At 48.0% G+C, this 25359-nt stretch overlaps 1 protein-coding gene across 1 annotated transcript in view; it reads left to right on the forward strand.

Annotated features, from left to right (window-relative positions):
- Positions 1-25359, forward strand: part of DOCK1 (dedicator of cytokinesis 1) — a 498451-nt gene that overhangs the window by 386862 nt on the left and 86230 nt on the right. The window contains 3 exon segments of the mRNA XM_055346339.1: positions 9299-9377; positions 14875-14975; positions 24804-24862. Of these exon segments, the coding sequence (XP_055202314.1) occupies positions 9299-9377; positions 14875-14975; positions 24804-24862 (239 nt within the window).

Genomic DNA, 25359 nt, shown 5'->3' on the forward strand with positions numbered 1-25359 from the left:
AAATGTTCTATGAAGGGCCAGGTAACTTAGTAGGCACAACTACTCAGCAGTGCTATTAGAGTAGGAAAACAGCCACAGAAAATCCCTGAATGAGTAGGTGTGGCTGTGTTCTAATAAAACTTTATTTATATCACCTAAGACCCATTAGGATGGCTGTCACCAACAAAACCAAAAACTAACAAGTGTTGCTGAGGATGTGCAACCATTGGAATCCTTGTGCATTCTTGGTGGAATGTAAAGTAGCGTGTTGGTTCCTCAAAAAGTTAAAAATAGAATTCCCCTGTGTTCCGGCAATTCCCCTTGTGGGAATATCCCCAAAAGAATCGAAAGCAGAGGCTTGAACAAATATTTATGCACCCATGTCCACAGCAGCATTATTCACAATAGTCCCAAGATGGAAGCAACCCAACTGTCCTATCTGCAGATGAGCAGATAAATGAAATGTGGTCCATTTGCATGATGGAATATTATTCAGTCTTCAGAGGAAGGACATTCTGACAACTGCAGCAGCATGGATGGACCTTGAGGACGTGATACTCCCTGAAATAAGGCAGTCACAACAGGACAAGTATTATATGATTCCACCTGGAGGGACCTGGAGTAGTCAGACTCCTGGACAAAGGCAGTAGAATGGTGGTTGCCAGAGCTGGGGCGTGGGGAGGGTGGGGAGTTGTTGTTTAATGGGCTCAGAGTTTCTGTGTGAGAAGGTGAAAGGGTTCTGGGGGTGGATGGTGGTGATGGTGGCACAACAGTGTGAATGTGCTCAATGCCGCCCAAACATACGCTTCAAAATGGTTAAATTGGTAAATTTATGTTATGTGTATGTTACCAAAGTTTTTATTAAAAAGAACTCTATTTACAAAAACAAGCTGCAGGGCTTAGTTCACTGCTTTGAAGGATGGGAAGGGGACGGGGACAGGGGTGGGGATAGTAGCCAGTGTAGGAAGCACAGTTCCAACAAGCAAGCTTGCTGAGAAGTAGCCAAAGTGGGATTGTCTCCCAATGGGCCTGTATGGAGAGGGACACATATGTGTATGGAGAGGGACACATATGTGTATGCGCTGTAATGGTCATCAGTGCCATCCATGGGACACCTGCTGTGCTGTAGACACGGGACTTCCTGAAAGCCTACTGCGGTTGATGTTAATAGCTCATTTTACAGAGGTGAAGACCAAGGCTCAGGGAGCAGAGTGACCTACTCAAAACCACACAGCTCGTTAATGGCAGGGGTGCGTCCTGAGCATTATTAGGTAGCAGTACGGGGGCACTGTGTTCCCTGATGCTGGGAATGACCCATAAATTCTTTGGAAGGCGGGCATTCTCCACTGCCAAGGTGTATAAGAAAGGAGCCTCATGAGAGAATGTGTCATACGCCCTTGCTGTAAAGCTCCTTTAAGCATTAAGGATCTGAAACCTGGCAAAAAGGGACTTGGAAAATATTATAATAATATGAGCCAATCTGAAAAGGCTACTTATTGTATGATTCCAACTGTATAATACCCTGGAAAAAGCAAAACTATGGAGACAGTAAAAGGATGAGTGGTTGCCAGGGGCTCAGCAGGAGGGAGGAATGAGTGGGTGGCGTGCAGAGGATGTTTTGGGCAGTGAGACTGCTCTGTAGGATGCTGTAATGGTGCGTTCCTGTCCTTATACATTTGTCCCAACCTACAGAACGTACACCGAGATGCCCCCTCCTATGCAAACCCGACTTTGGGTGATAATGATGTGTCAGTGTGGGTTCATGCACTGTAGGCAGCGTCCCCCCCGGTACAAGATGCTGATAGTGGGGGAAGCAGGGGGCATATGGGAACTTTTGTACTTTACACTTAGTTTTGCTATGAATCTAAATCCGCTCTAAAGCTCAAGTCTATTAGGAAAACAATAATGGGGCACCTGGGTGGCTCAGTGGTTGAACATCTGCCTTTGGCTCAGGGTGTGATGCTGGGGTTCCGGGATCAAGTCCCACGTCGGGCTCCCTGCATGGAGCCTGCTTCTCCCTCTGCCTGTGTCTCTGCCTCTCTCTCTTTCTCTCTCTCTGTGGGTCTCTCATGAATAAATAAATAAAATCTTAAAAAAAAAAAAAAGGAAAACAATAATGATGATAATGTGAAGGGGACGAGATGGAGAGAGACGGAATGTGCAGAAAGTGATCATCGTTGAAACCCGGGAAGGGTACCTCATGGGGTCTAGTCTCGTAGGTGCTGGAGATTTTCCTTAGTACAACATAAAAGCAAAATAATCTCAGGGTTTTATCTGTGTCCGGCCGCCGATGCTGGTAGAGCTTCCTAAGGAAGGCTGTGTGGCACGGGGACCGGTCATGCACGTGATCTAAGCCCGCTCTGCCCTTCCAGGCACCTGTGCTTCTGCCTCTTGGAGGCTTTGGGGTAAAATACAAGGTAATTCATACCCCACAGGCCTTGTGTGCATTAGATGACATAACTTTTATCAAAGTGACAGAAGTCACTGGGAATGTGCTAGGTGCTCAGCAAATGCTCGCCAGCAAAGCAACAGAGGCGGGAGGTGGCCGAGCAGGACAGGGATCCTAGAACTGGGTGGTTCCCGGCCACCATCGGGGCATCTCGCCCTCAGCCCACGGCGGCTCACGGCCACAAGTCCTGTGTTGGCAGGGACTGGAGACCGAGTGTGCACCCAGAGTGCCACTCTGTTGAGCAGGAGCGGACGGGTGGGCCTGGGCCAGACACGTCCACCCATGGCAGGGATGACGCCGTCTCGGTCCTGAGCGGACACTCCCTGGGAGTCCTGCTTGCACCAGGCTGGCCAGTGCCACGGTTCACAGCAATTTGGATTTTAGTTCAGAGCTTGACGGATGTTGAAGCCTGATTTGAAAAAGAAATCAGGAAATCTTGACAAAAAGGAAGGCCTCAAGTGCATTCAGGAAACCATGGCAGTTGTACCTTTTGACTTCACAGCTCCTTCCCTGCTTTAAGACACCGCTGTGGACTGTACCCCAGCACCCCCAGCCTCCCACAGTCTCCCCAGCCGACCCTCCCAGCCTCATGCCCTGGAAGCTCCCTTCACACAGGTCTTCCCACTATCTCCCAAATCGCAAATGTGGGAGGAGGTCCCAGCCAGGCCCCTACCTTCTGTGTGTCACCCCACGCATCCTATCCCAGGGTCTTGCTGGGACATCACTAGTTTGTGTGCCTGTGGTCTTCACTGCCCCCCACCCCCCCCACACCCCCGCCCACCGGGGTCCCATGAGAGGAAGGGGCTGATCTTGTCTGGTTGGAGCCTTGACCGGAGTGCCCCTCTGCCGAGGCCGGGCTGTGCTGGCGGACCGGGGAGTCCTTCCTCCCCATGCCTACTGGTTGAAGTGATGTTCTCTGTATCCGCTTATCACCCCTCCTGAAGTCTTCCCTCCTTCCCTGCATTCCTGAATTATGCGGAGATCATTTAAGGCAATTTTCCAACTCCTATGCCTTGTTCTGCAGGGATAGAGTCTGTCACTTTTAATTTGTCTCCTTTCTTCCACTCATTTTGGGCAAAACATTTCATTAAAAGATGTGGGGTTTGTTTTTTTGTTTTGTTTTCCTTTTTTTTTTTTTTTTTTTTTTTTTTTTACCCCAAAGCATCTCTTGCCTTACTGCCAGATGCCCTTATAGTGAACTGTACAATCTAATTACGTAACTTAAAGCAAGCGTAGGGGAGGAATGAAATACTCCGCAGCTTCACCGTCTGAGAAATGGGGCTTTGTTTTCCACTGGAAGTTCAGTGGCTTTCTTGCTTTCCTCGCTGTTTTTCCCTGTGTCGTAATGAGGCACCTCATCTTCCAGTTTTATTGGCAGTAGACACTGGGTAGCAGAGATGCTAGAAAAGCCTGAGGCTCCGTCATGATAAAGTCATTTTAGTGACTGTAATTGTGCCAGGAACTTCTAATAGTTAAATTGGTTCCTGATTATGTTCCACTTGCGAAGTTCCCCTCCACTCAATTAACACATAATTATTTAGGACTCTGCTACTTTTATGGCTCTGCACGCACTGCCTTCCAATAGACAGCTTATTGGGAAGGTCCCTGTTGGAGCCCACGCAGCAACCAAATCCCTTTCTGTGCAAGGACACAGCAGGGATGTGGTCCCAGAGGCGAAGCCCACAGGACTCGGTAAAATGCTGGTGGTTGAGAGACCTGGATCCCTGCAGGTGCCTCCCGCCGCCGAGCCTCACCCGATACGCCCAGCCTGGCTCCTAAAGACGTATGCAGAGTGTAGAACTCTAGGGCGTGTGTTCTCCTTTCTACCAGATGCTTCTGAACGTTTTGTAAAGTGTCGGTGGATCATGGTGTTAAAGTGACTTTGTGCTGTGTGGTGATATCTCTTTGTTACCTTTAATCTCAGAGTTAAGGAACAAGACCCTTTGATTCAAAGTTCAAGGGAATGCAGAGGGCTCTCCGTCCCAACTTTCACTGGCTGGTTGAAAATAGGAGAATCTCGAAAACGTGAGCCACTCTCTGAAGGTCTGGTAGCTAAATGTTTACATGGATGTGAAAAGATAGGTAGAGTGGGAGGGGGAAAAAAAAGAGAAATAATAGATGATAATGTATAGAAAGAAGTGGATCAAGACTGTAATTGGATGTGTGTGTGGGAGTTTGGACAACAATCCATAGCTGACACCGTAAGGAATAGCAATAGGCATTTTATTTCTAGTGGGAGCTCGCTGTGATGAGGTGTCCAGGTAGAAGAGAAGGAAGCCAGGAAAACTTGCTGTTTGTTTGTTTTAGTTGTAGGAGGTTCGGGAATGAGCTTTACCTCACGCTGCCCCTTAAATGATTGAAAATGGGGAACATCATAGCAGGATTGGTACAGATGGTGACTCTGACTTTGGGGAGACAGGAATCAGTTACCAATGAGAGTGAGATCAAGTCCTTTCCTTGCAGCCATGAAAAATAAAATTTCCAGTCGTTTGCTTTGAATAAATTGAGCATCTTAGAGAAAGTGCATCTAGACCTCATGGCTTTTTGAATCTTTTTGAGATGACATAATTTGCCTGTGGTTCTCCATACATTATTGATTTGTGTGTTTGGTTTTTATCTTCCGAGGTTTTAGGTCATAAATAAAGCCATTCAAAGATTAAAAATGATGGAAAATAACTCTATTGCGTACGGGCTCGCACTTTTTCCTGATGGTTTTGACCATGTGGGAGAGCATCCACGAAAGCATTTCATTCTCACACCATTAGCTTTGTTTTTAGAAATTACTTAATCCTCCCGGCTGGGAATAGACATAACTTGTTTGGCTCACAGAGTTACGAATCTTTTTCCCCCGAGCCCTTCACTTTTCTGGCAGAGTAGAAGCAGTGCTCATCTCCACTATTTCCTACCTTCCCCTCCCCCACATTCTCTGTCCCCAGACATCTCACTCTCCTGCTCCTAGACACTAGGAACATGGGCAGCATTATGCATGACCTCTCTTCATTGTATCCTGTGCTGATGTGGAGAAGTGTCGCATGGGGAGGGTAGATGCTCTCTGCACGAGGGAGGTTCCAGGTGTGTTTGTTTTGTTGTGTTTGGCTGGTGCCAGTCCTGGACACACTGCTGGCTCTGAGAGATCTGTTAGCAGTGCTGGTGGAGACTAATGGATCCTCAGATCAGAATGCTTCAGAGTATTCTTAGTGCGGAGGGGTCCTTTTAAATGCTTTGGGGGATTCTGATATGTAAAACACAAGGTTCCTACCATCAAGGAACAAGTTCTAGAGGTGGAGAGGAGACTGATGCACCAGCTCTGGAGGCAGAAAGGAGAATGGTGGACCAACTCTGAAGGTAGAGAGGAGAATGGGGGACTCGCTCTGGAGGTGGAGAGGAGAATGGTGGACCAGTTCTGGAGCTGGAGAGGAGATTGAGGGACCAGCTCTGGGGGTAGAGAGGAGAATGGTGGACCAACTCTGAAGGTAGAGAAGAGAATGGGGGACTCGCTCTGGAGGTGGAGAGGAGAATGGCAACCAGCTCTAGTGGTGGGAAGGAGAATGAGGGAACAATGCCCACTCATAAATGCCAAATGCTTAATGAGAAATTTGGTTAACAAGAAACTCAAGAGCTGAACCCCACAGTGGAAAATCTCTGAATGTAAGAACTCCATGGAGATTAGGGGCTGCTAAATATTCTGGCCTCCCTGAGCCCTCTGATTTGGGGTCAGGGCCAGATCTTCTGGGCTACTCATCCCTCCCTGCCTCCCTCTATTATCCATCCATCCATTCATCCATCCACTCATCCACTCATCCACTCATCCATCCACTCATCCATCCATCCATCCATCCATCCACTCATCCATCCATCCATCCATCCATCTACCCATCCATCCATCTACCCATCCATCCATCCATTCCTGTGACTGACACCTAGGGGGCCTGTGAAACCATGCTGGATGCTGAGTTAGCATTGTAGGCATGTGAGTAAATACGCAGACAGGACTCTTTGGGAACACTTTGGACAGCCTCTCTTCCCTGAAGCCAGCTCCAGCAGTCACCAGGACCACAGAGCCAGCCCATTCACTTTGCCCTCCCTCTCGTCGTCTCTTGACAAAAAGGACTTAATCTTAAGCTGTGTTGAACCTGCCTGAACTCTTCATTTCAGACTGGGAAGGTGTCCTGCCATCCAATTGCTCAGCTTAGTTCGTGATCCTTTCCACATTCCTCTGGGATTGAGAGCAGATTTTTATGCAAAAGCTTCTAATGTAATTTATTTATTTTCTCTACATTTCTTACATTTATTAGAAATAACCAATGAATTACAGCAGATAATAGATGTTCTCATGTAAATGCTAACCCCCTTTATGTCCCTTTTTCCCTAGTTAGATCATTGATTCATCCTCAGATGGACGTGGCATTCCTTAGTTTTTAATCCCATCAGGTGTGGGCTACCGGCTATATAGAATTTATGTGTGTCCCAGATGGTTCTGTAGAAGACGCACGGTCCTGGATGCACTGAGCCTGAGCAGCTCGCCCTTGTTGATGGCACTAATGGCAGTTTTTTATTTGATCTTGCCTTTAGTTATCCTGCTACAACTCACATTCTTTGTTATTTGTTTTTTGTCTTTGCTTTTTAAAAAATTTATAGTAAATCTAAATTATAGAATCTCTCTCAGCTCTGCTCTTTCTCAGTTGTCAGTTCATTAAAAAGTTTTTATTTGGCCTTCATATTATTTCAGCATGGCATATTTAAAAAAAAAAGTCATTTTGAGAAATATCTTTATTTAACCAGCTGAAATTGTTCCAGAGCTTAATTAGAAGTAGCATATTGCAACTGTTTGGGTGCTATCTCGAGGCAGAATAATTACCATGTAATAATAATGCATGTTCTAGTAAACTTGCCTTTATTGTCAGAGTGGGCTGGAGAGAGGGTCTTCCTTAAAGCTCAGAAGGACCCTGGGGAACCCTAGTGAACAGCTGAGTTATAAAACTGAAGGAAAAATTAAGGGGGTAAAAATGTGTCTGTGGTCATTATTAGCCCAGGGTTTTGGGCTGCATGAGGGCCCCCCACTGTAATGACAGGGAGTGATCTCACTCCACTGATCCTCAGGGGACTTCCATTGGCTGCTGAGGGTAATGCAGAACAGGTCCCCAGATGCTCTCTGAACACAGTCCCCAAGGGGCAGATGAGCCAGGCAGACCACTTTCTCTCTAGCCTTGCACCTCGTACTTCTGGGAGACCTCAACCTGGACCTGGAGGGCTGATTACGGTTGCCAGGTATGCTAGATATATGAGACATGTCCTAAATTTAGTGATTTCCATCCTGGTCCTATATTAATTCATCAAGATGCCCTGAGTGCCCTGTATTCAGCTTTTCTCAATAAATCCCCAAATGAAGCCAAAAGAACTCCTTTTCACATTTAACTGTGCAGCCCATGGTTGTAATATCTGGCAACCCTCTGGCTGATGGATGCTGCTGCCCGTTCTGTGCTCCTGGTTAATGGACGAGGCTGGGATCCCCATGTCCCTCCGTTGATAGTCGCTTAAAACACTGATGCCTCCTTTCTGGTTCTATTTAATGTCACCAGGGGAGAATTCATATAACTCTGGGCACAGTTTTCTTCAGCAACTGGGATGGCCGACTTGATCACAGGCCATTTGTCACACCAGTTTTGGCCCTGGATCCAACCGAGAGGTTCCTTAATGAAATGCTGCCTGCAAACCCCCTTTCTTAGAGCTGTCTGCAGTCCGAGTGTGAGAGAAGCTGCAGGGTTGGGCAAGAGGTGGCGATGGAGACCTTACAGCCCCAGGCGGAGAGTCCCTCTCATCCTCCTCCAGGCTGCCCAGCCTTCGGGGGCTCTGGGACAGTCTGGGATGTGGAGCTTCTCCAGGCACACACAGCTAAAGAGATGATGCTTTCGGAGAGCGCTGGTTCCTGGGAAGTAACCTAGATTTTTCTTACACTCTCTGGCTGCTTCCTGCTGTCTAAACAGAGGAAGTGTAATTAAGTTCATTATCTGTGACCTAATGCTAATTCCTCTTGCACCCTGCCTTTGTGCAAAGGGAGAAGGGTCATTTAAAAAGAAGTATCTGGCCTGAGCTTTATTATTGAGAATACTCTCAAGGGCAGTAAAACAAATCTACGGGATGAACGGGCTGGTGGAAGGGCTTAGTGCTCGGGAATCATTCATAACCTCTCAAATCACATATCTCAACATGGAAAAGTAAAAGCCGAGGAATTGAAGGATGTGACATTTTTCTCTGGGCACTTAAAATTGTACATTATCGATGGGTCAATAATTAAAATTCCTGCTAACCTTCTTGTCAAATCACACATCCACTACAGCTTTTTTATTTTAACAAGGAATTAGTTACCAAAAACCAACATTTGGAACAGAGGACAAATGACACTGAAGTAAGACATGCCTCCAGATATGTCACCAAATACTCCAAGCCTGATAGATGGTGTATAATAGCACTTTTAAATGCTTACCTCTAAAATGCCAGCTAAGCAAAGACCAGTTTAATAATGTTCTGTGACAACATGGTGACTTGAGAAGAGGATTTAATTAGCACCTTTTCTTTCTTTTTTTTTCCCCCTAAATTAGGCTTTTTAGTGATACTTTTCATATGTTACTTTCGGATGCTGTTATTTTGGTCTGTTTCTTTTATTCTGCATGTGCTAATTTCCTTGATTAATTTGGAGAACATCTGCATGTAATTCTCTGGGCTTTTTATTGGCACAGCCTCATAGCTTATCCCAGGACTTGGAGAGTTTACTTTCCAGACAGTCTCGTGTTGTATCTCATTGAAATGCCAAACCTACAAAGGTGCCAGAGCCTACGTGTGTAATTATGTAATCTTCTCTTAATCTTTCAGAGTCTTCCTGCGAGCGATTAATCAGTATGCAGATATGCTGAACAAAAAATTTCTGGATCAAGCCAACTTTGAGCTACAGGTAAGAAAAGAGGTAGACCTGCCCTTTGTTGGGAAGCCATGCTAAAACAAATTGCCAGTCTGAGCCAATGTCTTACAATTCCAATCCTCGAACCTAATGGGTTCCCCATCCAAGGTATGGCAATGGAATTCGTAAGATGTACCACTGGAACCCGAGAATTGAAAATTATGCCTTTGGAGTATTTGCTCAATTTAGCAAGGATGGAGATGGAGCGGTTTCAGAGCAAAAGTACAGGGTCAGAGTGACAAGTAGGGACTGAATAGGGAGGCCGCCCACATCTGTTGTAGCCCAGTAGACTGTCTCAGACCCAGACCATACACATGTGGGGAGAAAAGGATCAGGAGAGGATGAAAAGCGCGTTTGCATCCCTGAACTTGGCTGCCTTTGTGCTACCTCCAGTGGAGTTTACCAGGCACAGGCCCAACCCACAGGGCTCTGGGTTCAGTGAGGTTCTTCAGTGGTTGCAGCGATGCCGGGGAAGGAGATGGAGGGAGGAAGGGTGTGTGTGTGTGTGTGTGTGTGTGTGTGAGAGAGAGAGAGAGAGAGAGAGAGAGAGAGAGAGAGAGAGAGAGAGAGATAAGGATTGATTTTGCCTGGCACGATTTACCAGGCATCTGATGTTTGTGGGTCTCACTTCCATTGCACTCTAGGTGTATTTCTGCTAATCATGATTTTTTTTTATTACTTAGTTTACTAAAGCTTGTTAATAATAATTTGAAAAACTCATTCAGATGTACAGGGCATTAGTTTCCTAGGCAGGATTGTTCACTGAGAAGGAACCTAGACCTGTATTTCTTTTATAATTTTTACACCATAAATGTCTGTTTTCTCTGCATTGTGGAATGTAAGAGTACCGTGATTTTTTAAGTTGTTATCTTTTTCTCTTCTTAATGCTTATTTTCACACATCCTAAAACACAGAATGATTCTCATCGTAAAGTATTTGTGCACTGTACGTCAGCACGTACAGTAAAATAGGAAAGACCCCTTCCCACTCTTTTCCCCTCTGCAAGGTGACTCTTAGCTAATTGTCTACACTTCTGATGCCTATTTAAACCTGTATCCAGGCATGTGCAAATAAATAGTCCTTTGGCTTTTAACACAAATTAGACTAGAGTCTGTATTCTTTTTTCTGTTCCATCACATTTAGCAGTATGAATGTACCAACACTGATGCAGGCACCCCAGCACTCATGACCTGCGGGCCTCTTCCAGGTTGTTTCCATTACAAACACTGCATCTCAGTGCTGCATTGCCGTAGACAGGCTCCTGGAAGCAATAACTGCCAGGCCAAGCGGTGAGAAACTGTACATGAGTGGACATTGATAAATTATCCTCCTGTAGCAATTTGCAGTCCCATCAACCTTCTTTGAGAGCAGCCATTGTCTAAAATCATCTCCAATACCGATTTCTTTAAAATTGTTGATTCTTATTTTTGTTGGAATTTCTCTGATTGCTACTTAAGCTGAAAATACTTACTGGCTATGTGATTTCTACTGAGAACCATCTGATCCTTTCCTGTACTCATTTTTCTATTGGGCTAGTTGTCATGCTTTTCTCTAAGTCAAAATTCTTAACAGAGCCTCATCATGGGTTTAGGCTTATCATACAGAAATTTTAATTTTTCTGTAGTTGTATCTCTTTTATTCTATGCTTCTTGGGTGTTATGTTTTGTGTGGCAAATCCTTCTTTGCCTCCATGTTATAAATGTAACTGGTTTTTGTTTTTTTTTATATTTATAGTTACTATCTACTCATACTTTTATAATTCTGCTTTTTTAAAAAAAAAAAAACTTCCTGATAATTAATCTATCTGAGATTTCTCTAGTTACTGTTGGGGCTAAGTGCTTAAACTTCACTTTTTCCCCATATCATTTCATGAATACATTCATCTTTCCCAGTGATTTAAAATGCCACTGTAAAAAAACATAATTGCAATTGTGTGTGTGTGTGTGTGCGTATCTGTTCTATTTTCTGTGTTACTGCCTTCTGGTTTTATACCCTGCTAGTAGAGCCAGGACTTCCCTATTGATGTGCCACTGCAAAACTATCTCGGTTCTTCTTTTGTATTTCCTCTTCCATGTGAAATGCAAAATCAGGGACACCTGGGTGGCTCAGTTGTTGAGCATCTGCCTTCGGCTCAGGTCATGATCCCAGGGTCCTGGGATCAGCTCCTGCATCTGGTTCCCTGCAGGAACCTTGCTTCTCCCTCTGCCTGTGTCTCTGCCTCTCTCTCTGTCTCTCATGAATAAATAAATAAAAATCTTAAAAAAAAAAAAAAAAAAACAGAAAGAAAGAAAGAGAGAAATGCAAAATCAGCTTGTTGCCCTTACTTTTTAAAGATGCTGCACTTATTTTAATTGGGAGTCCATTGAGTTTATAAATAAATGTGGGGGAAATGTTACAGTATTGGGTGGAATACTTTGCAGTGTTTCTTTTTTTCTCACCCCATACAGGAATATCTAGGCCTTCTTTTTGTGTACTTCATTAGGGTTTTCCTTTTTATCCACATGAGCCTCACCCATTACTTGCTGGGGCGTTTGTTGTGGCTACTGTGAGTGTGGGCTCCTTTTTCCCAGCATGCCTGTCTGTTACTGCTGCTCGTGTTCACTGTTTCCCGGGGAAGGTCCCTGCGATGCTTCTCTCACGCCTGCATACCTCAGCAGCAGTGTGTTCTTCGGGTCGCACATAGCACGTTGCCCCTTGGCAAGTATGGAGTGCGTATGGATTGCTGGTTCACCCTGATGCGTATGCACCCTCCCACCCTCCAGTGGGGGGCTATGGCGCAGGGTGCCCTATGGCGCAGGCAGCCTTCAATGTGAGTTCCAGGCAGCTGGTGCTCTGACCAGACACATTTTATGTTCTTGCATCATCGTGTTCACTGCACTGTCTCCTGGCATTTCCTTCTCCTTTAACTCATCAATGAACCCTGAAGGCTGCCTGCCACTTCCCCTCCTGCTCCCCTGGGGTCTGGTGCAGCCTGCCTCTCTCTCCTGGCACTACAGCATGATGGACTCTTAACCTCACATGCCCCAGGTTTGTAGTATGTATTTCCTACAAACAGCAACTGTCCCAAAATGACTACAGTAAAACTACCCAAACCGAACTTATATTGTTACTACCATCTCATCCTTAGACCCCATTCGAGTTCAGACGTCCCAGTCACAGCCGTCACAGGTCAGCACTATGCAGGTGCAGTTACTTGGCCTACCTCAAATCATGCACTGCATAACATTTTTCAGATTGTATTTTTATCTGATTTTTTAAGGCTTTTTTTTTAAAAAAAAGATTTTATTTAAGAGAGAGTGCATGGGAGAGTGAGCTTGAGCAGGGGGTAGGGCAGAGGGAGAGGGACAGAGGGAGAAGCAGACTCCCTGATGAGCGGGGAGCCTGACGCGGGGCTCGATCCCAGGACCCTGAGATCATGACCCAAGCCAAAGGCAGATAGATGCTCAACTTACTGAACCACCCAGGTGCCCCAAGACTTTTTTTTTTTAAAGATTTTATTTATTTATTTATTTGTGAGAGACACACAGAGAGAGGCAGAGACATAGGCAGAGGGAGAAACAGGCTCTGATGTGGGACTTGATCCCAGGACTCTGGGATGGTGACCTGAGCCAAAGGCAGACACTCCACCACTGAGCCCCCGGTGCCCTCACCCCCAAGACTTTTTTTTAAAGTCAGTTTTAGGTTCACTGAGAGGAAGGCATAGAGATTTCCCAAACCCCCTGCTCTGACACATACACAGCCTCCCCAGGAATCACCATCCCCCCAGAGCATCCCTGTGTTACAGTCTGTGAGCCCGCAGCGCCAGCTGAGCCCCTGCCCATGACTCCTGGGACAGACCCACAAAAGGTCCGTGCTTCCTGGCAGTGCTGCAGCAGGAGGCCATGGCCAGCAAATTGGGCACCTGGGATGGGAAGTGTGAGCTCCAAAAACAAAAGAAGCAACTTGTGTCTTATAGACTCTTTTAGTACAAATGGAGCTAAAAGAGAATGCACCTTTGTGGGCGATGAAAGAGCATCAGCTAAGAGGTTTGGGACCCCGACTCGAGACCCTCCATCCACTTCACGTGTAACCTGCGGCTTTGGCCGAGTCTCTTCCCCTCATCTGAGAATCAGGGCCACAGCACTTACTGGCTGATTCGGCAGCAATCCAAGAAGTTGCTATGTTACTAAAGAAAGTGCCCAGTTCATGAAAAGTGACAGAGAAATGGAAGACCACACACCCTTACAGCTATGCTTTCAAATTCCCACTTACTTCACAGGTGACTACAAAACAGAGTCAATACCGTTCACACCTTATTTTTATAGAACCTTTTGCAGCTCTGTCATTTGATAGATAAATATGATCCCTGTTTTGTAAATGAGAAAACCAACACCCCCAGATTTCTTCTAAAGGCCATGGAAGGCCTTTTGAGCTTGGACGTGTGCTAGGAACTTTGTCCAGGCTCTTTCCCTCCAGGAGCAGAAGCTCCCCCAGACTGTCCTCTGGCATAAGCATGGTGGGTGGAGGAGTGATGGGCAAAGGCCAGGAGTATGTTTAAATCATCCCTGTGTGTGATCCAAGAATTCTTCCTGCATCTTCGTGTTCTTGACTTGGTCTTACACATTGACATAGCCACAGGGTGTTAGTTCCATAATTTTAAGAATCTACCCATAATGACGCCTTTGTCTATTTATGTATTTGGTTATGCATAAAGATTTATTTATTTATTTGGAGAGGGGCAGAGAGAGAATCCACATGCAGACTCCCCACTGAGCATGGAGCCCGACACTGGGCTCGGTCTCATGACCCTGAGATCACGACCTGAACGGAACTCAAGAGTTGGGTGCTCAACCGACTGAGCCACCCAGGTGCCCCCATAATGACACTCTTACAATGGCAAGTCTAGGTTTCCGTGTTTAAGTAGATGGAGCTTCCAGCATCCAGAGCTTTGTAACAAAGTCATTTCATAGTAAATTGCCTGTTAAGCCACATATAGTCTGTAAGTCTTTGAAATATAAAATGTTTGATGTTTTTACAACTCTTCGCCTTAGTTATCTAGTGTTTATGTACATCTTTAGTATCTGAAGAATCGTAAATTATAGAAATTTATATACTATTAAGGAAGGCGCCCCACGATACTCTAGTAATAGGAGCCCACATTATTGTCCTTACCGTGGGCTCGGCAGCCCCCGGAAGCGTCTGCACGTATTCAATCCCGTGATCCCCTGAGTACCCCAGGAGTTGGGCATGTTGAGGTTCCCACTTTACCACCCAGGAAACCGAGGCACCAGGAGGTTAGATCAGTGGCCCGCAGAGTAGGATGGGAGCACTTGCGCCATGTCCTTGGTGCCCATGCCCAGTGGCTGGCTGACCAGCCGTCTGTATACAGTGAGTGTGGATTTCTAAACCTTTCACAAGTGTGTGCGTGGCAAATGAGGAAAGTCTCAGGGTGTTTTGAGATCCAATATTAAGCTGTTCAGCATCTTAGCATCTCCCCCTTCTTGGTTTTCAGCTTTGGAACAACTACTTTCACCTGGCTGTCGCTTTCCTCACTCAGGAGTCCTTGCAACTGGAGAATTTTTCAAGCGCCAAGAGAGCCAAAATCCTCAACAAGTAAGTCTGTGTCCAGCCCCGAAGTCACGGGCAGGTGCCTGCCACTCTGTTAGCATAATTTCTGTGTTGTCTCTATGCCAACTTGGTGTACAACTTAAGATATAATCATGGTGTCGTGAAAGGTCGGTTTCAAGCCACAAGTCTGCTGTTGCCTTTCCTAACCCATGAGTCAAGGTCGAAGACTGCAGAGTTCATTCTGGTGAATTCAGAGTCCGCGTAACGCACCTCCGTTAGCACCATACAGGATGGGAGTTTCAGGAGCTCCTTGCTTTTGCGGTGCGCTCTTCTGGTGTCCTCCCACATGTGCTCTTACCGTCTGTTGGTGCAATGCTCCTTCGAGAAAGGAAGCTTCTCGTGCAAGCCGTTGGCACAGTTGGGATTGTCGAAGAACTCTGGAGTGAGAGGTGCCTGAGGTTTCCTTCTTTGCAAGGGGTTACCCGCGTCGTGCTCCTGGTGGACGATCCAAAGGACCGAGCTAGTCCTTGGATGATCCTGACAAACCTGTCGGAAGCCCCGCGTCCCTGTCTGGGTCCTTCAGCTCTGAGCCCTGTCCTGCACGGCTCCTGGCCCAGGACAAAGAAGAGAGTTTGTGTGCACTTTCTTTGCACACTTTGGGTGCCCCGAGGTTCTTGCTGTCTCTCTTTCTGCCTCAGTTTCCCTGACTTCTCTGAGTGCCCCTTTCATGAGGACTTCTTTTTTTTTTAATAAATTAATTTTTATTGGTGTTCAATTTACCAACATACAGAATAACACCCAGTGCTCATCCCGTCAAGTGTCCCCCTCGGTGCCCGTCACCCATTCACCCCCACCCTCCACCCTCCTCCCCTTCCACCCCCCTAGTTCGTTTCCCAGTTAGGAGTCTTTATGTTCTGTCTCCCTTTCTGATATTTCCCACACATTTCTTCTCCCTTCCCTTATATTCCCTTTCACTATTATTTATATTCCCCAAATGAATGAGAACATACAATGTTTGTACTTTTCCAATTGACTTACTTCACTCAGCATAATACCCTCCAGGTCCATCCACGTCGAAGCAAATGGTGGGTATTTGTCGTTTCTAATGGCTGAGGAATATTCCATTGTATACATACACCACATCTTCTTTATCCATTCATCTGTCGATGGGCACCGAGGCTCCTTCCACAGTTTGGCTATTGTGGACATGGCTGCTAGAAACATCGGGGTGCAGGTGTCCCGGCATTTCATTGCATCTGAATCTTTGGGGTAAATCCCCAGCAGTGCAATTGCTGGGTCGTAGGGCAGGTCTATTTTTAACTCTTTGAGGAACCTCCACACAGTTTTCCAGAGTGGCTGCACCAGTTCACATTCCCACCAACAGTGTAAGAGGGTTCCCTTTTCTCCGCATCCTCTCCAACATTTGTGGTTTCCTGCCTTGTTAATTTTCCCCATTCTCACTGGTGTGAGGTGGTATCTCATTGTGGTTTTGATTTGTATTTCCCTGATGGCCAGTGATGCGGAGCATTTTCTCATGTGCATGTTGGCCATGTCTATGTCTTCCTCCGTGAGATTTCTCTTCATGTCCTTTGCCCATTTCATGATTGGATTGTTTGTTTCTTTGCTGTTGAGTTTAATAAGTTCTTTATAGATTTTGGAAACTAGCCCTTTATCATGAGGACTTCTGAGAAGAGTTCTCTTATTGCTCCCATGTCTCTGTGTCCCTGGTCCCTGTGTGTTTATTTCATAATCCCTCTGCTTCACATGGACTCTTCCAAGGCGTTGGGACTCCCTGACATTAGCAATGCCAGCGGGAGTCTCAAAAGGTAACAGAAGCCCCCCTCCAACGCTCCTCCTGTTATGTGAGTGTGTCTCTCACTTGCTGGCCAAATCAAAAGCACGTCATCCCTGCAGAGTAAGAATTATGTCAGCAAATATTTATTGGGACATGTACTATGTGCCAGTGACTTTCTAAGCCCTCCGAGAGCATTTTTCATGTATAATCATTAAAACAAAAACAAAAACTGTTTATTGGGTTCCCTTATCACCCTTAACTTTCCAGATGAGGAGGGTGAAACCTGTTTTGAACAAGTCACATGGCCAGTGTCACACACCCGGTCGTTCTAACCCAGGCAGCTCAGGACCCAAGATGTTACCTGCTCTGCTCTTAGACCCTTAAATCCTTTCGTTGTCCCATCTACATAAAGGTCAGCTTGCACCTGGTCATATTCCTTCAAGCTTCCTCAGTTGGGTGGCTCCAGCCAGTTGGCCATTGATGCAGATAACTGTCCATCGTTCAGAAAAGAGGAATGCCCCAGAAGGTTCAGGCCAAGCGAGTGCCCACCAGCAACTACTGGGAAGGAAGAGCTTGCCTTTGCACAGCCAACGTGGGGTCTGACATCTAGTCCTGGCTCAAGAAACAGACTCCAGGGGCACCTCCTAGGGACTGGCTCCATCGGGAAGCTCCCACTTTGCCAAATTTACATCTTCTCAGGGCTCATATGAAGTTAGAGGTGGAGACTAATGGCTGTTGCTGGCCTAATTGTTTCAATACTCTCATGGTGGAAATTTCTTTAGTAGAAGCAGAAATAACTGGCACACTCTGAGCACCATACAGCTTATTCACAGCCAGCCCCAGACGCCTGGGACGCCTCGTTATCCAGTCCGGTGGAAGGACAGCTGGGCTGTAGCAGGTGGATGCCCCTACCTGCATGTGCATGGGGTTCACTGTGCGGTGAGTTTGGAATCCAAACCCAGCTCCAGCTGACCGCAGAACCCACTCTTTGCCAAGCACACAGCGTGGCCAACCCTTGAAGATGCCTGCAGGACAAGGGAAGTTAAACCAGAAATCTGTCTTCAAAGAGCTGGCATCTCCAGTGAGGTTTTTAGAGTAAAACAATTGATTCTGAGCATTCTCCAGGCCAGGGCCGGGTGGCTGTGCACTGGGCCTTCTTTTGTCGTGGGAGTGTTAACAGTCTAAGCTAAAGCAACGTCAGTAAATGCATTAACCACACAGGGCCTTGGCCGCCAAAGAAAACGTTTGTTTCCCACATAGCTGTGTGCATTCAGAGGCTTCAAAGCCAAGGAAAATTAAACACAGCCAGCTGGTGTCTCCCCTTCTAGAGCCGGCAGGGCTTCTGAATCGAGCTTTGAGTATTCTCTTCCTCATAACCGTGGCAATAAGAGATTCTAGATTTTCCCTTTGAAATTTTCTCATGGATTCTCCAAGGGGGGGAAAAAAAACCTAAGCATTTTAGAAGTTGCCTTTGCAAGTCTTTGGTAGGACTACCCCAGCTCCAGCTCCTACGCAGCCTCAGGGCCCCTCTCCCAGGGGCCTCAGCTCAGTGTGTGGCCATGACAGGCCACCAAGGAGACAAGCGCTCAAGGCCCGGGAGGCCTTGTGGCTAAGACGCGTGACGGGTTCACCCGTGTTTGTTGTATCCATCATGCTTCTTTCTGCACCTTAAACATTGTGATCAGTGTGCTGTTTTATTTCTAAATACCAAAATCTACATGAGACACATTTAGAGTCGTGCTACCCCAATGCTTAAATTTTCCCAGGGCCTAGAAATGTTTTAATCCACTTAAAATTGTGCTAGAGAAAAGGGATTGAGTGCCTGCTTTGTCCTCAGGTCCGGGTGCTAGGGACCCAGAGGTGAGAAGTTCACAGTCTCGGGCAGGCGGGCAGATGTGCCAAGGGAACAGCGATCCAGTGGACGGCAGTGCTGACCGGGTGCCTGGGCAGCCTGCAGATGAACATTCGGGAGTGACGTGGGGTGCGGGGGAGCCCAAAGGCCTCCTGCGGGAGGGGCTTCCTGGCCGGATGGGGAAACAGCAGGGAGGTTACCAGGTTGGCTGACTGAGCCACGGGCCAACCAACAGCCAATACCCAAAGGGCACATCAAGTCCAAGGGTCATGGCCTGCTCTGTGAGCAGAGAGATGCTCTGGATTGCTTTAGCCTAAGCTAGGCCTTGAGGGCTTGGTGCAGAGCGAGAGGCCCAGTGATCTGCAGGTCTCAGCACAGGGCTGGTATCGATGCAGAGCACAGTGGAGTATAATTCAGTGGGTGTCTTTTTCTAGCGGGAAGGCCCGGGGCCTCTGAGGGCAGACGGGGCAATGCCACTCCCATTCAGTAGCCTCTGGCTGCCTTCATTTGGGCCAGTTGACTGCTCTGGGATTCCTGAATCCAACCCAATGCATCGGAGTGGGGGCTTCATTGAGGAACCTCCCCTGCCCCCACCCCTGCACCCCCCAGCACCCCCCCACACACACCCTTTTCTTCCCCCCTGCCAGGCCTGCAACAACTCCTATCTGCCTGGTTAACCCCACTGTGGCCTCAAACAATAGAAAATCCCGATGTCAGGAGATCTGCTCGCTCATTCCCTTTCGTGAAACTCAGTCCTCCTGATGACCTAGGTTGGCGAGATAATTAAGATATTCATTCCAGCAACATTCCCCAAAGTACATGGTAGTCACGTAAAATAATGGACCACACCGTGCAGAGAACTGATGATGTCAAACCCAAATGGAGGATAAGATTTTCCAATGAACCACAGAATAAATAACCACCAGGAATCAAAGTCTACACTAAGAGAATTTAACTGACTCAGCCTTGAGGCATCCTTGGTGCTGGTCACAACCCACAGAGGACAGAGGTGCCGGTGGCATGAGATACCTGGCCGTGATTTCTCCCCCCGCCCTCATCCCCCCCCCCCCCACAGCCTTTTTAACATGACTGGGAATCAGGAAACATGAGTCAGATATCAAGAAGTTGGCTTTTCTTTAGCAGCCAGCTTGACCGCTTTAGTATGCAGGGCATGTGTGTCCGAGGGTGGGACAACATGACCCGTGACTGCACACAGGCCTCTGTGTCCAGCACCAGACTTCGTTCTGGAAGAGAAGGGGATTCAGGCACTGGGCCTCCAGCAAATCTAAGCATAAAATGCTTGACTTAAAATTTTCAGCCCAAGAGAGTCAAGTTTGAAGGCCAACCCCAGGTCAGTGTATTTGAACCTGTGCACAGAGGACGCCCCCCCCCCCCCATGAAGACCCTCGTCGGTCTCCACGCCATTTCTCCTCTTTCTTTCCTTATTTATATGTATATTTTTAATGCAGACCCCTGCCCTTAGCCTGTCACACCTTCTGAGAGGACAGGTTCCACAGCCAGCTCGAAATTCCACATAAACAGCTCCCTCCATCTTTCCGAGCGCGGGGTTCTGAGATGTTCGTGCATTGAGTCAAACTAAAGCCACTGCTTTTAGAGAAACTGGAGGAAACGAAGCTGTGACAAGCCCCCCACCTTGCCACCTGGCCTTACCTGAGGCTGTGACTATGTACCCCAGGTCAGCACAAGAAATAGTTTGAAAAAGTAGAGCTTGTGTTGGTGCTTGTTTTTTTTTAAGAGACCCCAATAATTCCAAATAAGTTCACTATAAACCCGGAATTAGCAGGGGGCCCAGGGAGACAGATTTAACAAGCGGTGACCCCCATGCCCAGTTCCTGTTGGCAAAGGTCAGTGTCCCGTGTGCCTGAGCGATGCTGTGTTCGACCAACGTGGTACAACCTGCGCAGTGCACGAGGCCGCGGCACATCCAAGCCCGGCGGGTCATAAGCTTCACTCCCTCGGTCACAGATGGGGTCACAGATGGGGTCCCACCTCCTTCGCGTCGCCCATCATTCCCCTCCAGCGACCTCCACGCCTGTCTGCATCTCTCAGCCTGCACCCACTCCTGACACTGTCTCCCTCTCTTCTTTGTTTCCAGAACTCCGTGTAAGTTTTCCTCCTCCTTTGTGACCTCTCTGTTCCCTTGTCAGGCCCATTATCATCCGTCGGATCCTTCTGACTTGGGTCTTCTCATTTTCTTCTCCTTCCTTCAGATGGTGTTTCCAGCTGCGCCTCAGCCCTTTCTCAGGCCACAACAGCAGCTCAGTGGGTCTTTGTATTAGTTTCCTACCTCAACCACTGAACCACCCAGGCCTCCCTTCAAAAAGATTTTTAATTTAAACTTTAAAATGCTGCCTCTGTGGCTTTTGTTCACACTGCATCCCCCTTGGCCTCTTAAGGGAGAAGAGCAGACTCTGTCCTCCAGCCACACTTCCTCCTTTGCTCTGTATACTTACCTACCACCCACTCCCTGCCACAGGGCCTTTGCACCTGCTGGTCTGGTTGTCCAGAATGCTCTTCTTCCCTTCTCTCTGGATTTCATCTTTCCTTCTTCAGATCTGAGAGTAGACATTGTTGTACAAGAGAGTTGTAGCCACGGCCAGCTTGGCCCACCGTTAAACTCTCACCCATGTTTTTCCTAAAGGGCCATGATCACAACCTTCATGGAACTGTACTTACATATGTGTGTTGATCTTATGTTGATTATTTGTTAATGTCCATCCCTGCTACCATGCTAGTGGCCCCCACAAGGTCTGTGGCCTTTGTCTGTTCTCCGTATTACATTAATCTTCCCATCCTAGCTCTGCACCTGGCCTCTAGTGAGTCTTCAGTAATTAATGAATCACTGAGTAATGTTCTCTGAATGAAGCAGTGTGAGTGCTGAGATAAGCTCCCAGAGACCAGGTTCATGCTATTGTAGGTCAGGGTTACAGGCCTGGGTGTGGATCCTATGTCTACTTAGGCTGTGGGAAGTTCGCCTCCGGCACGGGGGAGCCTTGGCTCCCAACCCGTGGGGTCGCTATGGGGGAGTGCGTGGGGGGAAACGCCAGGAGACTCCAGCTCCGCGCTGCTGTAGCTTTGCGGAGCCAGGCACGGCGGCTCCCTACCAGCAACCTCTGCTTCCTCAGTCTCATTGCCAGAGTCAAATGAAACCAGTGCCCTCTGAGAGTCCTGTGCTCAGCCGTCAGGGATGCCCCGACTGGCCAGGCCTCGGGATGCACGCCGTGACGCAGAGCATGCACTTGGCATCTCAACACTTGGGTTCTCTTTCTTCTCTCCTTGCCGGGGACTCAGCCCAGTCCTCTGTCTCTCCCTTCAGGACCCGTTCCATCCCCTCAGGTGTGGATTCATAGCGGTGGACTTAGCTCCGTAAAGCTGCCACCAGGCCTGGGAGCCCGTGGCCAGGGAACGAGCATTACCCCCCATGTTCTTGAGTATGCTTCTTTCTCCTCCACCAAAGCTGGGCCCCTGCGTGGCTCAGCGGTTGAGGTTGACCTCAGGGCATGATCCTGGGGTCCTGGGATTGAGTTCTGCATCGGGCTCCCCACAGGGAGCCTGCTTCTCCCTCTGCCTCTCTATCTCTCTCTCTCTCTCTCTGTGTGTGTCTCTCATGAATAAATAAATAAAATCTTTAAAAAAATACATAGTTTCACCAAAGCTGCTCTCTCGCTGCCAGAGACTCAGTCTTGCCCTCACCTTCCAGCTCCCTGCCCCTCTGGTTGCCTTTGTTCTGGCCTTCAGCACCTTTGTCTTATTGGAGGATGAAAACCACATCTCCAGCCCCTTTCTACAGTAGGGCCTCTCATGATGGATGTGCCCCGGGATCATGGCTGATACCCCCATCCTCAGATGCTGTGAAGGCAGGTCATTTTCCATATAGAAGACAGCACAGTGTAACTAGAAAACGCAAGTGGCATACCCATGAGCATCTCTCCCGCTGTCAGCACCATAAGGAGAGGTGACCTACGGGGAGAGGCAGGAGTGGCGGAGGCTCCCCGTCTGCATGGGCCTCCTGGCATCCAGGGGTCAACCCCAGCTCTGGAAGAAATGGCAAATCACTGTAGGTCACTACAGACATTGGCTCACTCCTGAATGACCCAAGCCACCTAGCATTTTAGCCATTCTTTTTTTTTTTTAAGATATTATTTATTTATTCATGAGAGACAGAGAGAGAGAGGCAGAGACACAGGCAGAGGAAGAAGCAGGCTCCGTGCAGGGAGCCCAACGTAGGACTCAATCCCAGGACCCCAGGATCACGCCCTGGGCCGAAGGCAGGTGCTAAACCACTGAGCCACTCAGGGATCCCCCATTTTTAACCATTCTTATTTGTGAGAGAGATTTTTCCAGGGTGCAAAGGAATCCCTTGGCTGTTAGAAGAGTATTTAAAGCTTGAGTTAGTCCTGCAGTGGCAGCCCAACCGCTGTGACCAGCATCCACCACCTGGCCGGCTCAGTGTGTTGAGATCTGAACACCTGCTGGCAGGCCCTGCCCGGGGCGGGGCGGGGGGGGGGATCTTTATGTTCTCGGGGGTCCTGCCTGGCTCGTGGAGCTCCCTGGCTCGCCAGATGCCCACACTCCTGCCAGGCAACTCCTCCACCTGCACAGTGAGGAGCTCACAACCTCAGGAGGAAGCACCAGCACTAGGTTTGCACTTGGTTTTAGGCGCCGAGATGCTTATCCCCAGTGAACGGCGGGAGGGTGCCTGCGGTATCCTCTCCGGGCCTGGGCTACGGCGGCTGCTGGGGCCCCTTTGTCATTTGCACAGGAGCAAAATGGGAATGGGGAAGCTGGATCTCCAAGCCCAGGAAGGGTGCACAATTCCATGGGGCTTAGATCATACGGACCTTGGGTGATTTGGGGTGCCAGTTAGACCCTGAAGGATGCTCTCTGTCACCGTCTGGCCTGGTCCAGCAGCTTTGCTGACCGTGGACAAGCCTCTAGTCACTGTGGCCCTGGCGATGGGTGCTTTCCCTGGTTGAGATCCCCGCCCCCCCGCAACACTGAATTGACCTCCATCAGTGCTCACCTGGTTGGCGGGCTAGGCTGTTAGGTAGCTCGCTTACCTCCGAGGACAAGCTTGTCCTCACAGGAAGGGGCTGACGCTCCCAGCTCAGTCTGTCTGTTGGTACAGCAGGCCAGGTCATCCGTGCCGGGGCGGTGGCCCCGGGTGGACCTCTGAAGGGCCTGCCAGGCGGGTCGCCCTGGTTGAGAGTATGAGCATCTGCAGCCGTCTCCTGCCGAAGGTGACAGATGGGTGCTTCGGGCACTGGAGACTTTTACAAGGTGGCAGACAGCGACGGGTGTTGGTTTACCAGGAGGATCTTTGCCTGGAGAGCCACAGCCAGGTCATCTGTAAACACAGCCTCCCTTTCCACATCAGCTGACAGGAGGATGAACAGAGCAGCCTGATGACCCAGATGCTAAACTGTCATACCGTACGATAGTTTTGCAGATTATTATTTTTAATATAATCAGTTTCTTTTTCCTTAGGCGGTAGAGGAAGAAGTTAAATTGCTCACAAACTAATAAACGTTTATCTTCTGAAGCATCAAATTCTGTTTACTCACGAAACACACACCTCCTCTGCTGACCCGGTGGGAGGAAAATTAGCATTTATTTTCCCTGATAAACAAAAACAGGGGAATGTTTATTGACATCTTTTAGTGCAAAGTCCTTCCTTACATCGAAAATGCTAAAGAAAGATGGGAGATATTTGAAAGAGGCCTTCCCCGCTTGGGTTGTCCACTCCAGGGCTTAATTTTAACAGGTGAAAGCTGCTTTTGTGAGCCGGGTTGAAGGATGTCATTTGGTGTTTGCAGTGCCTGGATGCTAAGAGCCTCTCTGAAAACAAGCTCCCCCTGAGGCCAGGGAGCCAGGTCGTCCTTCTCTTGCCATTTAGAGATCTGAGAAGGAAAATACTGTCATTACTGGCCACCACCTGGCCTGTGGTCCCACCGGAGTTGGCGGGGGGGAGGGGGGGTGGGGGGAGGGGAAATATTACCTAATCTGTGGTGATGGGTAGGTGAGACTCCCTCAGCTGGATTTTTCCTCTTTCGGTTCCCTTTCATGGCAAGAGAAGTCAAAGCTTTGATACTTTCTTTGTTTGTCTCCGTGCTGGGAGACTTTCATTGCACTTAAAAAGAATCTAAATCTGATTTCCATATGCTCTAAAGAGTGACTCAGCATTTCCCCTGTCTTTGGTTCTCAGGTATGGAGACATGAGGAGACAGATTGGCTTTGAAATCAGAGACATGTGGTACAACCTTGGTGAGTAGCTGGAGTTTCTGGGCATCATGGTGACTCTTGAAACCGTGGTGGGCGCAGACAAAGTCCCTGGCTGTCTGTGCTGGGGCATCTGGAAAATCTGAATTGCTTTTCTTCCTTGAAGGGCAATTGCTACCTTTGCAATAGTTGTTTTCCGTAAATAAGAGGAAGGGAGAAAATCTGATCTGTGGGGCAAATAGAAGAATCAGTCCACTGCCCCCTTTACGTCAGCTGAACACAGCTCTGCCTTGAAAGTTCTTTGTTTCTGAGCATCACTGACATTCCTCCAGCTTCTCAAGCATCAAACCATGTATGTAGCTCATCTCACTGTCACAAGGGCCCCTGTTTATTGTACTCAGTTGAACACATTCTGCCCTCAAAAAAGGTTGTTTTGTTTTTTTTTCTTGCCTGCTCAAAACTGGACCCTGAATATAGGTAAACTGCCACCAGGTGGTGATAGTAGAACATTCTAGAGCACTGGAAATCCTAGGGGCTTCCTG

The sequence above is a fragment of the Nyctereutes procyonoides genome, unplaced genomic scaffold (genome assembly GCF_905146905.1).
Source record: "Nyctereutes procyonoides isolate TBG_1078 unplaced genomic scaffold, NYPRO_anot_genome, whole genome shotgun sequence".
Taxonomy (NCBI): Eukaryota; Metazoa; Chordata; class Mammalia; order Carnivora; family Canidae; genus Nyctereutes; species Nyctereutes procyonoides.